Genomic DNA, 18,171 nt, shown 5'->3' on the forward strand with positions numbered 1-18,171 from the left:
ATTTTGAAACGTATTCATTCATCATTTCATTGTCTCAAATAAATTCCAAACTTCATAATGTTGCAAAATGTAAAAACAAACTAGTTTTATAAAATTTCTCAATGAAACCTTAAAACTTTACATTAATAAGCGTAAATGCATAATATGTAGGGTATTTCTGACAAATTTATATTTTAAAAACTTTAAAATCATTATGATCATTAAAATTGTAATGATTTTTTCATTTAATTTTGTTTATTTAATTTATACTAAAGATGAAAATTACAGTACAACTTTGTACTGTAATTTCTTGCTTTTCTGGGCCCCTAGAGAGAGGCAAAACACTAATTCTTGCTTTTTTTCTGTTAATAGTGTTAATATAATTTTGATTTAATAAAAATATTTCACCTATTTTCTTATTTTTATGTTTAAATAGAATGTAGGCAAAATTTGGGTTCGAACTCATTCACTACAATACAACCGAAACTTTAAATAGCAAACCCAAATTTCATTAAATTTCATTAAAAAAAAAAAAATTATTGCATACAAAAAAAAAATTTTTTTTTCAAAATGTAAAAATTTGGATTTGAACTGAGGTCCCCATATTTCATATTATAAGGCAAAATTTTAAAATTCTTAAAGATTAAGACCTAAATCCGGACATAGGGTGGACAAGACACTGTTCCTAGCCTTGGGAATAATATTGCGGTTTCAAGGGAATATACATGGAAAACGTTTCAACAACTTAATCTAACCTAACACATAAACTAAACCTAATATTGATTCCCATTACACACCCAAACTAAACCCTACCCGACTTGAATATAAACAAAATTTATAATTTAATCGCGCAATTTTAGTATAAATATATTCAACAAAATTTTTATTTTTAAATATTAATGAGGATATTTTTTTTTTTTCATGAAAATTAAAAATTGCTTTTCAATTCAAAATCAGAATGAACATCATAAGTCAAAATTATAATTTCAATCAAAAATATTGTACATATTATAAAAATAATCAGAATTGAATCAAAATTTTAAAATTAATAACAAAATAGCTAAAATTACACTAATTAATGTGAAGGAATTTAAGAAAAAATTAATGGAATAAGTTCTTACCATAAAGCTGCAAATAACAACTAGAAGAATGAAAATTTTCGGAATGTTTTATTGAACTTTTTTCAACAATAACAACAATATTAAGAGATTTGCATCGGGAATCAATTTTCAAAACATTTTTAATACCAAAAAGAAGACATGTATTGTACAAGGAGTTTGAAATATGTATTTTTGTAGAAAAAATGTTGGAACAACTCAAATTAGACAAATCTAAGAATCTGGACTAGAAAAACTGCTTCTAAGTTTATTGTATAAGGTAAACAGCTGTATTTTCGACTAATTTTTCACACCTCTGACTAAAACACATCTTACTTTGATATTCCTTTATTACATCATTGGTTTCGATCGGTTTAAACAAATTTTTAGATAAAATTTTTAATTTTTTATTCAGTTTGTTTCTATTTTGATCTTTTTAGTGTACCTAATTCAGTCCGTAAACAAGCTATAATATAAACTTATGGAGAAGAATATTATGGAAAAGAATATTATCCTATTATAGACACGAATCAACAAATTATTATGGACATGTTTACAGAACTTCTACACCTTTGAAGATAGAAAGCTGAAATTTTATACGAACATGCAAATTTTTGATACCATTTTTCTTCTACATCGTACCTTACAGGAGTCTGAAATTTTAGCAGCTCTTAGATATTCATAAATATTTTATTTCGTTAGAAGAACATTTTTTCCCGTCTCCATCCCTTCTCAACTTATCGCATCTTGAAATTTGTAAAATTTGAATTTTTGACGCCTTATATTTTAAAAACCACAAGCTTTTTTAAATTTCTATAAACGCAAAAAACCAACGGTAAATTCCATGACACTAAAAAGTATCTTTATTTTTCTTAGCTCATGCAATTAACCATTAAAATTGAGCATTATGTTAACCCCTCTTTACACACTTACAATATGGTTTGGCCCAACTTTATTATTGTATATATTTTAAAATTGCATTTTCTAATAATTTGCTAACATACTTAGTTTCTCTCTATATAGTTTCTATATAGTTGCTAGTTACTTAGTTTCTCTAACAAGAAAATGAGTATTAAGTGAATGTACCTAAAGCGGTCTTAAATGTTTTTAATCATTTTTCTAACTTTGAAGAAAAACCATAGAACCACAATAATAAAAAATATATTTTTTCTTAAATTTTAGGTGAAATTACAACATTCTCTGAAAAAATTGAACTATTCATGCTCCACAAAAACTAAATAATAAATTCAAAATTATATCGGAAGCGCTGTGGACTCGAAAATCAACTTAATTGTAAAAAAATAATTTAAAAACCTATTTAATTTTGATTTGTAACTTAATGTAAATTTTTTTAGAAGCAAATTATATGCATGGGACCGAATTATTGCCGTTTACCTCAATATAATTGGAACAAACGATAAAAATATTCAAATATCAACAATAAAATTGATAATTTTGAAACGTATTCATTCATCATTTCATTGTCTCAAATAAATTCCAAACTTCATAATGTTGCAAAATGTAAAAACAAACTAGTTTTATAAAATTTCTCAATGAAACCTTAAAACTTTACATTAATAAGCGTAAATGCATAATATGTAGGGTATTTCTGACAAATTTATATTTTAAAAACTTTAAAATCATTATGATCATTATGATCATTAAAATTGTAATGATTTTTTCATTTAATTTTGTTTATTTAATTTATACTAAAGATGAAAATTACAGTACAACTTTGTACTGTAATTTCTTGCTTTTCTGGGCCTCTAGAGAGAGGCAAAACACTAATTCTTGCTTTTTTTCTGTTAATAGTGTTAATATAATTTTGATTTAATAAAAATATTTCACCTATTTTCTTATTTTTATGTTTAAATAGAATGTAGGCAAAATTTGGGTTCGAACTCATTCACTACAATACAACCGAAACTTTAAATAGCAAACCCAAATTTCATTAAATTTCATTAAAAAAAAAAAAATTATTGCATACAAAAAAAAAATTTTTTTTTCAAAATGTAAAAATTTGGATTTGAACTGAGGTCCCCATATTTCATATTATAAGGCAAAATTTTAAAATTCTTAAAGATTAAGACCTAAATCCGGACATAGGGTGGACAAGACACTGTTCCTAGCCTTGGGAATAATATTGCGGTTTCAAGGGAATATACATGGAAAACGTTTCAACAACTTAATCTAACCTAACACATAAACTAAACCTAATATTGATTCCCATTACACACCCCAAACTAAACCCTACCCGACTTGAATATAAACAAAATCTATAATTTAATCGCGCAATTTTAGTATAAATATATTCAACAAAATTTTTATTTTTAAATATTAATGAGGATATTTTTTTTTTTTCATGAAAATTAAAAATTGCTTTTCAATTCAAAATCAGAATGAACATCATAAGTCAAAATTATAATTTCAATCAAAAATATTGTACATATTATAAAAATAATCAGAATTGAATCAAAATTTTAAAATTAATAACAAAATAGCTAAAATTACACTAATTAATGTGAAGGAATTTAAGAAAAAATTAATGGAATAAGTTCTTACCATAAAGCTGCAAATAACAACTAGAAGAATGAAAATTTTCGGAATGTTTTATTGAACTTTTTTCAACAATAACAACAATATTAAGAGATTTGCATCGGGAATCAATTTTCAAAACATTTTTAATACCAAAAAGAAGACATGTATTGTACAAGGAGTTTGAAATATGTATTTTTGTAGAAAAAATTTTGGAACAACTCAAATTAGACAAATCTAAGAATCTGGACTAGAAAAACTGCTTCTAAGTTTATTCTATAAGGTAAACAGCTGTATTTTCGACTAATTTTTCACACCTCTGACTAAAACACATCTTACTTTGATATTCCTTTATTACATCATTGGTTTCGATCGGTTTAAACAAATTTTTAGATAAAATTTTTAATTTTTTATTCAGTTTGTTTCTATTTTGATCTTTTTAGTGTACCTAATTCAGTCCGTAAACAAGCTATAATATAAACTTATGGAGAAGAATATTATGGAAAAGAATATTATCCTGTTATAGACACGAATCAACAAATTATTATGGACATGTTTACAGAACTTCTACACCTTTGAAAATAGAAAGCTGAAATTTTATACGAACATGCAAATTTTTGATACCATTTTTCTTCTACATCGTACCTTACAGGAGTCTGAAATTTTAGCAGCTCTTAGATATTCATAAATATTTTATTTCGTTAGAAGAACATTTTTTCCCGTCTCCATCCCTTCTCAACTTATCGCATCTTGAAATTTGTAAAATTTGAATTTTTGACGCCTTATATTTTAAAAACCACAAGCTTTTTTAAATTTCTATAAACGCAAAAAACCAACGGTAAATTCCATGACACTAAAAAGTATCTTTATTTTTCTTAGCTCATGCAATTAACCATTAAAATTGAGCATTATGTTAACCCCTCTTTACACACTTACAATATGGTTTGGCCCAACTTTATTATTGTATATATTTTAAAATTGCATTTTCTAATAATTTGCTAACATACTTAGTTTCTCTCTATATAGTTTCTATATAGTTGCTAGTTACTTAGTTTCTCTAACAAGAAAATGAGTATTAAGTGAATGTACCTAAAGCGGTCTTAAATGTTTTTAATCATTTTTCTAACTCTGAAGAAAAACCATAGAACCACAATAATAAAAAATATATTTTTTCTTAAATTTTAGGTGAAATTACAACATTCTCTGAAAAAATTGAACTATTCATGCTCCACAAAAACTAAATAATAAATTCAAAATTATATCGGAAGCGCTGTGGACTCGAAAATCAACTTAATTGTAAAAAAATAATTTAAAAACCTATTTAATTTTGATTTGTAACTTAATGTAAATTTTTTTAGAAGCAAATTATATGCATGGGACCGAATTATTGCCGTTTACCTCAATATAATTGGAACAAACGATGAAAATATTCAAATATCAACAATAAAATTGATAATTTTGAAACGTATTCATTCATCATTTCATTGTCTCAAATAAATTCCAAACTTCATAATGTTGCAAAATGTAAAAACAAACTAGTTTTATAAAATTTCTCAATGAAACCTTAAAACTTTACATTAATAAGCGTAAATGCATAATATGTAGGGTATTTCTGACAAATTTATATTTTAAAAACTTTAAAATCATTATGATCATTAAAATTGTAATGATTTTTTCATTTAATTTTGTTTATTTAATTTATACTAAAGATGAAAATTACAGTACAACTTTGTACTGTAATTTCTTGCTTTTCTGGGCCCCTAGAGAGAGGCAAAACACTAATTCTTGCTTTTTTTCTGTTAATAGTGTTAATATAATTATGATTTAATAAAAATATTTCACCTATTTTCTTATTTTTATGTTTAAATAGAATGTAGGACTACAATACAACCGAAACTTTAAATAGCAAACCCAAATTTCATTAAATTTCATTAAAAAAAAAAAAATTATTGCATACAAAAAAAAAATTTTTTTTTCAAAATGTAAAAATTTGGATTTGAACTGAGGTCCCCATATTTCATATTATAAGGCAAAATTTTAAAATTCTTAAAGATTAAGACCTAAATCCGGACATAGGGTGGACAAGACACTGTTCCTAGCCTTGGGAATAATATTGCGGTTTCAAGGGAATATACATGGAAAACGTTTCAACAACTTAATCTAACCTAACACATAAACTAAACCTAATATTGATTCCCATTACACACCCCAAACTAAACCCTACCCGACTTGAATATAAACAAAATCTATAATTTAATCGCGCAATTTTAGTATAAATATATTCAACAAAATTTTTATTTTTAAATATTAATGAGGATATTTTTTTTTTTTCATGAAAATTAAAAATTGCTTTTCAATTCAAAATCAGAATGAACATCATAAGTCAAAATTATAATTTTAATCAAAAATATTGTACATATTATAAAAATAATCAGAATTGAATCAAAATTTTAAAATTAATAACAAAATAGCTAAAATTACACTAATTAATGTGAAGGAATTTAAGAAAAAATTAATGGAATAAGTTCTTACCATAAAGCTGCAAATAACAACTAGAAGAATGAAAATTTTCGGAATGTTTTATTGAACTTTTTTCAACAATAACAACAATATTAAGAGATTTGCATCGGGAATCAATTTTCAAAACATTTTTAATACCAAAAAGAAGACATGTATTGTACAAGGAGTTTGAAATATGTATTTTTGTAGAAAAAATGTTGGAACAACTCAAATTAGACAAATCTAAGAATCTGGACTAGAAAAACTGCTTCTAAGTTTATTGTATAAGGTAAACAGCTGTATTTTCGACTAATTTTTCACACCTCTGACTAAAACACATCTTACTTTGATATTCCTTTATTACATCATTGGTTTCGATCGGTTTAAACAAATTTTTAGATAAAATTTTTAATTTTTTATTCAGTTTGTTTCTATTTTGATCTTTTTAGTGTACCTAATTCAGTCCGTAAACAAGCTATAATATAAACTTATGGAGAAGAATATTATGGAAAAGAATATTATCCTATTATAGACACGAATCAACAAATTATTATGGACATGTTTACAGAACTTCTACACCTTTGAAAATAGAAAGCTGAAATTTTATACGAACATGCAAATTTTTGATACCATTTTTCTTCTACATCGTACCTTACAGGAGTCTGAAATTTTTGCAGCTCTTAGATATTCATAAATATTTTATTTCGTTAGAAGAACATTTTTTTCCGTCTCCATCCCTTCTCAACTTATCGCATCTTGAAATTTGTAAAATTTGAATTTTTGACGCCTTATATTTTAAAAACCACAAGCTTTTTTAAATTTCTATAAACGCAAAAAACCAACGGTAAATTCCATGACACTAAAAAGTATCTTTATTTTTCTTAGCTCATGCAATTAACCATTAAAATTGAGCATTATGTTAACCCCTCTTTACACACTTACAATATGGTTTGGCCCAACTTTATTATTGTATATATTTTAAAATTGCATTTTCTAATAATTTGCTAACATACTTAGTTTCTCTCTATATAGTTTCTATATAGTTGCTAGTTACTTAGTTTCTCTAACAAGAAAATGAGTATTAAGTGAATGTACCTAAAGCGGTCTTAAATGTTTTTAATCATTTTTCTAACTCTGAAGAAAAACCATAGAACCACAATAATAAAAAATATATTTTTTCTTAAATTTTAGGTGAAATTACAACATTCTCTGAAAAAATTGAACTATTCATGCTCCACAAAAACTAAATAATAAATTCAAAATTATATCGGAAGCGCTGTGGACTCGAAAATCAACTTAATTGTAAAAAAATAATTTAAAAACCTATTTAATTTTGAATTGTAACTTAATGTAAATTTTTTTAGAAGCAAATTATATGCATGGGACCGAATTATTGCCGTTTACCTCAATATAATTGGAACAAACGATGAAAATATTCAAATATCAACAATAAAATTAATAATTTTGAAACGTATTCATTCATCATTTCATTGTCTCAAATAAATTCCAAACTTCATAATGTTGCAAAATGTAAAAACAAACTAGTTTTATAAAATTTCTCAATGAAACCTTAAAACTTTACATTAATAAGCGTAAATGCATAATATGTAGGGTATTTCTGACAAATTTATATTTTAAAAACTTTAAAATCATTATGATCATTAAAATTGTAATGATTTTTTCATTTAATTTTGTTTATTTAATTTATACTAAAGATGAAAATTACAGTACAACTTTGTACTGTAATTTCTTGCTTTTCTGGGCCCCTAGAGAGAGGCAAAACACTAATTCTTGCTTTTTTTCTGTTAATAGTGTTAATATAATTTTGATTTAATAAAAATATTTCACCTATTTTCTTATTTTTATGTTTAAATAGAATGTAGGCAAAATTTGGGTTCGAACTCATTCACTACAATACAACCGAAACTTTAAATAGCAAACCCAAATTTCATTAAATTTCATTAAAAAAAAAAAAATTATTGCATACAAAAAAAAAATTTTTTTTTCAAAATGTAAAAATTTGGATTTGAACTGAGGTCCCCATATTTCATATTATAAGGCAAAATTTTAAAATTCTTAAAGATTAAGACCTAAATCCGGACATAGGGTGGACAAGACACTGTTCCTAGCCTTGGGAATAATATTGCGGTTTCAAGGGAATATACATGGAAAACGTTTCAACAACTTAATCTAACCTAACACATAAACTAAACCTAATATTGATTCCCATTACACACCCCAAACTAAACCCTACCCGACTTGAATATAAACAAAATCTATAATTTAATCGCGCAATTTTAGTATAAATATATTCAACAAAATTTTTATTTTTAAATATTAATGAGGATATTTTTTTTTTTTCATGAAAATTAAAAATTGCTTTTCAATTCAAAATCAGAATGAACATCATAAGTCAAAATTATAATTTCAATCAAAAATATTGTACATATTATAAAAATATTCAGAATTGAATCAAAATTTTAAAATTAATAACAAAATAGCTAAAATTACACTAATTAATGTGAAGGAATTTAAGAAAAAATTAATGGAATAAGTTCTTACCATAAAGCTGCAAATAACAACTAGAAGAATGAAAATTTTCGGAATGTTTTATTGAACTTTTTTCAACAATAACAACAATATTAAGAGATTTGCATCGGGAATCAATTTTCAAAACATTTTTAATACCAAAAAGAAGACATGTATTGTACAAGGAGTTTGAAATATGTATTTTTGTAGAAAAAATGTTGGAACAACTCAAATTAGACAAATCTAAGAATCTGGACTAGAAAAACTGCTTCTAAGTTTATTGTATAAGGTAAACAGCTGTATTTTCGACTAATTTTTCACACCTCTGACTAAAACACATCTTACTTTGATATTCCTTTATTACATCATTGGTTTCGATCGGTTTAAACAAATTTTTAGATAAAATTTTTAATTTTTTATTCAGTTTGTTTCTATTTTGATCTTTTTAGTGTACCTAATTCAGTCCGTAAACAAGCTATAATATAAACTTATGGAGAAGAATATTATGGAAAAGAATATTATCCTATTATAGACACGAATCAACAAATTATTATGGACATGTTTACAGAACTTCTACACCTTTGAAGATAGAAAGCTGAAATTTTATACGAACATGCAAATTTTTGATACCATTTTTCTTCTACATCGTACCTTACAGGAGTCTGAAATTTTAGCAGCTCTTAGATATTCATAAATATTTTATTTCGTTAGAAGAACATTTTTTCCCGTCTCCATCCCTTCTCAACTTATCGCATCTTGAAATTTGTAAAATTTGAATTTTTGACGCCTTATATTTTAAAAACCACAAGCTTTTTTAAATTTCTATAAACGCAAAAAACCAACGGTAAATTCCATGACACTAAAAAGTATCTTTATTTTTCTTAGCTCATGCAATTAACCATTAAAATTGAGCATTATGTTAACCCCTCTTTACACACTTACAATATGGTTTGGCCCAACTTTATTATTGTATATATTTTAAAATTGCATTTTCTAATAATTTGCTAACATACTTAGTTTCTCTCTATATAGTTTCTATATAGTTGCTAGTTACTTAGTTTCTCTAACAAGAAAATGAGTATTAAGTGAATGTACCTAAAGCGGTCTTAAATGTTTTTAATCATTTTTCTAACTCTGAAGAAAAACCATAGAACCACAATAATAAAAAATATATTTTTTCTTAAATTTTAGGTGAAATTACAACATTCTCTGAAAAAATTGAACTATTCATGCTCCACAAAAACTAAATAATAAATTCAAAATTATATCGGAAGCGCTGTGGACTCGAAAATCAACTTAATTGTAAAAAAATAATTTAAAAACCTATTTAATTTTGATTTGTAACTTAATGTAAATTTTTTTAGAAGCAAATTATATGCATGGGACCGAATTATTGCCGTTTACCTCAATATAATTGGAACAAACGATGAAAATATTCAAATATCAACAATAAAATTGATAATTTTGAAACGTATTCATTCATCATTTCATTGTCTCAAATAAATTCCAAACTTCATAATGTTGCAAAATGTAAAAACAAACTAGTTTTATAAAATTTCTCAATGAAACCTTAAAACTTTACATTAATAAGCGTAAATGCATAATATGTAGGGTATTTCTGACAAATTTATATTTTAAAAACTTTAAAATCATTATGATCATTAAAATTGTAATGATTTTTTCATTTAATTTTGTTTATTTAATTTATACTAAAGATGAAAATTACAGTACAACTTTGTACTGTAATTTCTTGCTTTTCTGGGCCCCTAGAGAGAGGCAAAACACTAATTCTTGCTTTTTTTCTGTTAATAGTGTTAATATAATTTTGATTTAATAAAAATATTTCACCTATTTTCTTATTTTTATGTTTAAATAGAATGTAGGCAAAATTTGGGTTCGAACTCATTCACTACAATACAACCGAAACTTTAAATAGCAAACCCAAATTTCATTAAATTTCATTAAAAAAAAAAAAATTATTGCATACAAAAAAAAAATTTTTTTTTCAAAATGTAAAAATTTGGATTTGAACTGAGGTCCCCATATTTCATATTATAAGGCAAAATTTTAAAATTCTTAAAGATTAAGACCTAAATCCGGACATAGGGTGGACAAGACACTGTTCCTAGCCTTGGGAATAATATTGCGGTTTCAAGGGAATATACATGGAAAACGTTTCAACAACTTAATCTAACCTAACACATAAACTAAACCTAATATTGATTCCCATTACACACCCCAAACTAAACCCTACCCGACTTGAATATAAACAAAATCTATAATTTAATCGCGCAATTTTAGTATAAATATATTCAACAAAATTTTTATTTTTAAATATTAATGAGGATATTTTTTTTTTTTCATGAAAATTAAAAATTGCTTTTCAATTCAAAATCAGAATGAACATCATAAGTCAAAATTATAATTTCAATCAAAAATATTGTACATATTATAAAAATAATCAGAATTGAATCAAAATTTTAAAATTAATAACAAAATAGCTAAAATTACACTAATTAATGTGAAGGAATTTAAGAAAAAATTAATGGAATAAGTTCTTACCATAAAGCTGCAAATAACAACTAGAAGAATGAAAATTTTCGGAATGTTTTATTGAACTTTTTTCAACAATAACAACAATATTAAGAGATTTGCATCGGGAATCAATTTTCAAAACATTTTTAATACCAAAAAGAAGACATGTATTGTACAAGGAGTTTGAAATATGTATTTTTGTAGAAAAAATGTTGGAACAACTCAAATTAGACAAATCTAAGAATCTGGACTAGAAAAACTGCTTCTAAGTTTATTGTATAAGGTAAACAGCTGTATTTTCGACTAATTTTTCACACCTCTGACTAAAACACATCTTACTTTGATATTCCTTTATTACATCATTGGTTTCGATCGGTTTAAACAAATTTTTAGATAAAATTTTTAATTTTTTATTCAGTTTGTTTCTATTTTGATCTTTTTAGTGTACCTAATTCAGTCCGTAAACAAGCTATAATATAAACTTATGGAGAAGAATATTATGGAAAAGAATATTATCCTATTATAGACACGAATCAACAAATTATTATGGACATGTTTACAGAACTTCTACACCTTTGAAGATAGAAAGCTGAAATTTTATACGAACATGCAAATTTTTGATACCATTTTTCTTCTACATCGTACCTTACAGGAGTCTGAAATTTTAGCAGCTCTTAGATATTCATAAATATTTTATTTCGTTAGAAGAACATTTTTTCCCGTCTCCATCCCTTCTCAACTTATCGCATCTTGAAATTTGTAAAATTTGAATTTTTGACGCCTTATATTTTAAAAACCACAAGCTTTTTTAAATTTCTATAAACGCAAAAAACCAACGGTAAATTCCATGACACTAAAAAGTATCTTTATTTTTCTTAGCTCATGCAATTAACCATTAAAATTGAGCATTATGTTAACCCCTCTTTACACACTTACAATATGGTTTGGCCCAACTTTATTATTGTATATATTTTAAAATTGCATTTTCTAATAATTTGCTAACATACTTAGTTTCTCTCTATATAGTTTCTATATAGTTGCTAGTTACTTAGTTTCTCTAACAAGAAAATGAGTATTAAGTGAATGTACCTAAAGCGGTCTTAAATGTTTTTAATCATTTTTCTAACTCTGAAGAAAAACCATAGAACCACAATAATAAAAAATATATTTTTTCTTAAATTTTAGGTGAAATTACAACATTCTCTGAAAAAATTGAACTATTCATGCTCCACAAAAACTAAATAATAAATTCAAAATTATATCGGAAGCGCTGTGGACTCGAAAATCAACTTAATTGTAAAAAAATAATTTAAAAACCTATTTAATTTTGATTTGTAACTTAATGTAAATTTTTTTAGAAGCAAATTATATGCATGGGACCGAATTATTGCCGTTTACCTCAATATAATTGGAACAAACGATGAAAATATTCAAATATCAACAATAAAATTGATAATTTTGAAACGTATTCATTCATCATTTCATTGTCTCAAATAAATTCCAAACTTCATAATGTTGCAAAATGTAAAAACAAACTAGTTTTATAAAATTTCTCAATGAAACCTTAAAACTTTACATTAATAAGCGTAAATGCATAATATGTAGGGTATTTCTGACAAATTTATATTTTAAAAACTTTAAAATCATTATGATCATTAAAATTGTAATGATTTTTTCATTTAATTTTGTTTATTTAATTTATACTAAAGATGAAAATTACAGTACAACTTTGTACTGTAATTTCTTGCTTTTCTGGGCCCCTAGAGAGAGGCAAAACACTAATTCTTGCTTTTTTTCTGTTAATAGTGTTAATATAATTTTGATTTAATAAAAATATTTCACCTATTTTCTTATTTTTATGTTTAAATAGAATGTAGGCAAAATTTGGGTTCGAACTCATTCACTACAATACAACCGAAACTTTAAATAGCAAACCCAAATTTCATTAAATTTCATTAAAAAAAAAAAAATTATTGCATACAAAAAAAAAATTTTTTTTTCAAAATGTAAAAATTTGGATTTGAACTGAGGTCCCCATATTTCATATTATAAGGCAAAATTTTAAAATTCTTAAAGATTAAGACCTAAATCCGGACATAGGGTGGACAAGACACTGTTCCTAGCCTTGGGAACAATATTGCGGTTTCAAGGGAATATACATGGAAAACGTTTCAACAACTTAATCTAACCTAACACATAAACTAAACCTAATATTGATTCCCATTACACACCCCAAACTAAACCCTACCCGACTTGAATATAAACAAAATCTATAATTTAATCGCGCAATTTTAGTATAAATATATTCAACAAAATTTTTATTTTTAAATATTAATGAGGATATTTTTTTTTTTCATGAAAATTAAAAATTGCTTTTTAATTCAAAATCAGAATGAACATCATAAGTCAAAATTATAATTTCAATCAAAAATATTGTACATATTATAAAAATAATCAGAATTGAATCAAAATTTTAAAATTAATAACAAAATAGCTAAAATTACACTAATTAATGTGAAGGAATTTAAGAAAAAATTAATGGAATAAGTTCTTACCATAAAGCTGCAAATAACAACTAGAAGAATGAAAATTTTCGGAATGTTTTATTGAACTTTTTTCAACAATAACAACAATATTAAGAGATTTGCATCGGGAATCAATTTTCAAAACATTTTTAATACCAAAAAGAAGACATGTATTGTACAAGGAGTTTGAAATATGTATTTTTGTAGAAAAAATGTTGGAACAACTCAAATTAGACAAATCTAAGAATCTGGACTAGAAAAACTGCTTCTAAGTTTATTGTATAAGGTAAACAGCTGTATTTTCGACTAATTTTTCACACCTCTGACTAAAACACATCTTACTTTGATATTCCTTTATTACATCATTGGTTTCGATCGGTTTAAACAAATTTTTAGATAAAATTTTTAATTTTTTATTCAGTTTGTTTCTATTTTGATCTTTTTAGTGTACCTAATTCAGTCCGTAAACAAGCTATAATATAAACTTATGGAGAAGAATATTATGGAAAAGAATATTATCCTATTATAGACACGAATCAACAAATTATTATGGACATGTTTACAGAACCTCTACACCTTTGAAGATAGAAAGCTGAAATTTTATACGAACATGCAAATTTTTGATACCATTTTTCTTCTACATCGTACCTTACAGGAGTCTGAAATTTTAGCAGCTCTTAGATATTCATAAATATTTTATTTCGTTAGAAGAACATTTTTTCCCGTCTCCATCCCTTCTCAACTTATCGCATCTTGAAATTTGTAAAATTTGAATTTTTGACGCCTTATATTTTAAAAACCACAACCTTTTTTAAATTTCTATAAACGCAAAAAACCAACGGTAAATTCCATGACACTAAAAAGTATCTTTATTTTTCTTAGCTCATGCAATTAACCATTAAAATTGAGCATTATGTTAACCCCTCTTTACACACTTACAATATGGTTTGGCCCAACTTTATTATTGTATATATTTTAAAATTGCATTTTCTAATAATTTGCTAACATACTTAGTTTCTCTCTATATAGTTTCTATATAGTTGCTAGTTACTTAGTTTCTCTAACAAGAAAATGAGTATTAAGTGAATGTACCTAAAGCGGTCTCAAATGTTTTTAATCATTTTTCTAACTCTGAAGAAAAACCATAGAACCACAATAATAAAAAATATATTTTTTCTTAACACTAGAACTACCAACATTTTATGTATACCTAGTTGTACCAATCCGTCAATTTGACGGATATTTGAAAAATGGAATTTAATAAAAAAATTGTGAATAAACAAACTTCTATTTTATTGTAATTTAAAATAAAAAAGGTACAAATTCAGTTATACAATATATAGTAAATAAATAAAAATGATTTATGTAGCACATTTCTTACAAATAGAAATTTTTTCGGCAGTACACTTCCCACACATGTAGTTCGTGCATTTAAAACAAAGAGAATTAGTTTTGTTTTTATTGCAGAATCCAATTACACAAGATTTTCGCTGCATATCTTCTTTAGGATGTTCCGAAGTAGATTTCATGGTCTCTATTATACTCCATTTTTCTGGCTGCGAGGATTTCAGCATTTTATTATGTGTATATTTATCAGCGAGTTCTTCACATAATTGGTATAAAAATTGTTTTCTCGTTATATTTTCGCCAGTAATATCCTTGTATAAGCTCCAGGCGTTGATTCCTGCCAAATCTAAAATATTATAGAAAACTTGCAATGGCCATCTACGGGAACTTGCTTTTACACTGTACTTCCGAGCCATTTGGTCAATAACATCTACTCCGAACTTAGTTTTGTTATAGAATTCGACAGTTTCTGGTAAAAGTTTATAATTTTTGGCAATCTTCACGTTGGTATGTTTGGAACTCAGAACTAATACTTTTTTCGCAGGCTTTGATTTGTAAATAGTGAGAACTATATTATCAGACTTTAATAGTATAGTTTCATACCGAGCCATGTTATCTTTTTTTACTTTTGCTATTTGTGGTAATTCTTTTTTATTACTTCGCAGAGTTCCAACTAATGTTGTTTTTTTAGCTAAAAGTTTTTTTGTCAATGGAATACTGGTAAAAAAATTGTCAGTAGTTATACTTCTTCCGCAACCTAAATAAGGTTCAACAAGCTTTAGAACCACATATTCATGTAAAGGTGTCGATGATATTCGTAAATTATCTTTTCCTAGGTATGGAAAACCATTTAGTACATATCTATTTTCAGCATCGGTTACCAACCAAAACTTTATCCCAAATTTAGAAGGTTTATTTGGCATGTATTGCGTAAACCTACATCTTGCCTTGGTTGGAAAAAGTTGTTCGTCTATGGTAAGAGAAGAACCCGGTTTGTAGCAGTTTTGACTATTATTCATAAATGCATTCCATGTTTCGGAAACTAGTGCAAATTTATCTACTTGTAAACGACTACTTCTTTCATTTTTTTTATCAAATCGAATGAAGCGCAAAATTTCCGTGAACCTGTTTCTACTCATTGTACTTTTGAAAAAAGGAGGTCCCCATTTTTTTGACCACAAATATGATATTTTCATATTTTTTGATTCATATGCTCCCCTAGCATATAAAATCGCTATAAAAGCATATAATTCATCAATGCTTGTTGTCCAATGATTACCTAAAACATTTTGTGCTTCTGTTTCTGTGCAATTTTTAATATGCTCTATCATGCGATTATTAATTAGTAACATAAACGCGCTACTAACTTGACCTGATATTATATTCCGCTTGGTGTAAGCAGTTGGTCCTGAAGTAGCCTTGAAAATATTATGTGAAGGTGATCTACCAGCGCAACCACCTTTTTGAATTTCTTTCCAAACAGTTCCATCACTTGCAATGTGTACATCTTTACGCGTTATATTAGCGTTGCTGGTTTCGTTATCACTTTCAGAGCTTGAACAAATTCGCATACGTTTTCGACATCTAAAGAAAGAAGCAGGAAATTCATTTTCCTTTTCACATTCTGAATCAGATTTTTCAACTTCATTGCTGTCTATACTTGTATCATTTTCATTGAACTCAGGTGTTTCAATTTCTATTTCATCATCCAAAAAATCAAAATTTTTATTTGAATTCGTATCGGAAAAATTCTCATCAATGTTGGTTAGTGTTTCCAATAATTTTGTTCTAGTATTTCGGTTCATAATTATAAAACCCTATTAGAACGGCAAATGTTTTATATATGAATATTATTTTGAATAAAATTAAACTTACCTTCGTGATATAGTAATTTTATTATAAAAAAGACAATTATCACTTTTATATACATAAAATTTTGTAAAAACAATAAAATTAACTTTTTTCACTGTGTTACGTTTGCAAAATATGGAACTGCTATAAAAATATCTTTATACAACAAAAACGCATCAACTAAATAAATATAATATATTACCTAACAGTATTTTATTCTTCATTTATGGGGACTTCCCGGAATATATAAATAGAATATTTATTCAATGAGAAGTTTTACTTTTTTTCATTCAAGCAACTGTAAATTTGGCCAGTATTTATAAATATAAGAGCAAAATTATTAATTCCGTCATTTTGAGGGGTTGGTAAGTATAAGTATACATAAGGCGTTTCCTCAGAATTAACGGTTTTATAAACAAGACGATAGTCAATTTTTGAGTACCTCAGTTTCATATTAAAAGTCATTATCAATTTAAAAAAAAATATTTACATAATAACAATAAAATTTATGTGTAAAATAATAAATTCCGTCATTTTGACGGATTGGTAGTTCTAGTGTTAAATTTTAGGTGAAATTACAACATTCTCTGAAAAAATTGAACTATTCATGCTCCACAAAAACTAAATAATAAATTCAAAATTATATCGGAAGCGCTGTGGACTCGAAAATCAACTTAATTGTAAAAAAATAATTTAAAAACCTATTTAATTTTGATTTGTAACTTAATGTAAATTTTTTTAGAAGCAAATTATATGCATGGGACCGAATTATTGCCGTTTACCTCAATATAATTGGAACAAACGATGAAAATATTCAAATATCAACAATAAAATTGATAATTTTGAAACGTATTCATTCATCATTTCATTGTCTCAAATAAATTCCAAACTTCATAATGTTGCAAAATGTAAAAACAAACTAGTTTTATAAAATTTCTCAATGAAACCTTAAAACTTTACATTAATAAGCGTAAATGCATAATATGTAGGGTATTTCTGACAAATTTATATTTTAAAAACTTTAAAATCATTATGATCATTAAAATTGTAATGATTTTTTCATTTAATTTTGTTTATTTAATTTATACTAAAGATGAAAATTACAGTACAACTTTGTACTGTAATTTCTTGCTTTTCTGGGCCCCTAGAGAGAGGCAAAACACTAATTCTTGCTTTTTTTCTGTTAATAGTGTTAATATAATTTTGATTTAATAAAAATATTTCACCTATTTTCTTATTTTTATGTTTAAATAGAATGTAGGCAAAATTTGGGT

The 18,171-nt window shown here is 25.7% G+C and overlaps 1 protein-coding gene across 1 annotated transcript; it reads right to left on the minus strand.

The window, feature by feature from the left end:
• Positions 1-15,060: 15,060 nt before the first annotated feature.
• On the minus strand, positions 15,061-17,362 carry LOC129616381 (piggyBac transposable element-derived protein 4-like). Its single transcript, XM_055532003.1, has 2 exons — positions 17,197-17,362; positions 15,061-16,742 (listed from the first exon to the last, which is right to left on the minus strand). Exons 1-2 carry the CDS (start codon positions 17,360-17,362, stop codon positions 15,061-15,063), a joined length of 1,848 nt encoding a protein of 615 aa, XP_055387978.1.
• Positions 17,363-18,171: the final 809 nt, after the last annotated feature.

The sequence above is a fragment of the Condylostylus longicornis genome, unplaced genomic scaffold (genome assembly GCF_029603195.1).
Source record: "Condylostylus longicornis isolate FDR11 unplaced genomic scaffold, ASM2960319v2 ptg000192l, whole genome shotgun sequence".
Classification (NCBI taxonomy): domain Eukaryota; kingdom Metazoa; phylum Arthropoda; class Insecta; order Diptera; family Dolichopodidae; genus Condylostylus; species Condylostylus longicornis.

What these genes read in the sequence shown, in the direction of transcription:
- LOC129616381 (XM_055532003.1), bottom strand. Translation starts at nt 17,362, where the DNA reads ATGACTTTTAATATGAAACTGAGGTACTCAAAAATTGACTATCGTCTT. An exon ending in AAATACTGGCCAAATTTACA is followed by an intron (nt 16,743 to 17,196) that starts GTTGCTTGAATG and finishes ATGATGAAATAG; the next exon opens with AAATTGAAACACCTGAGTTC.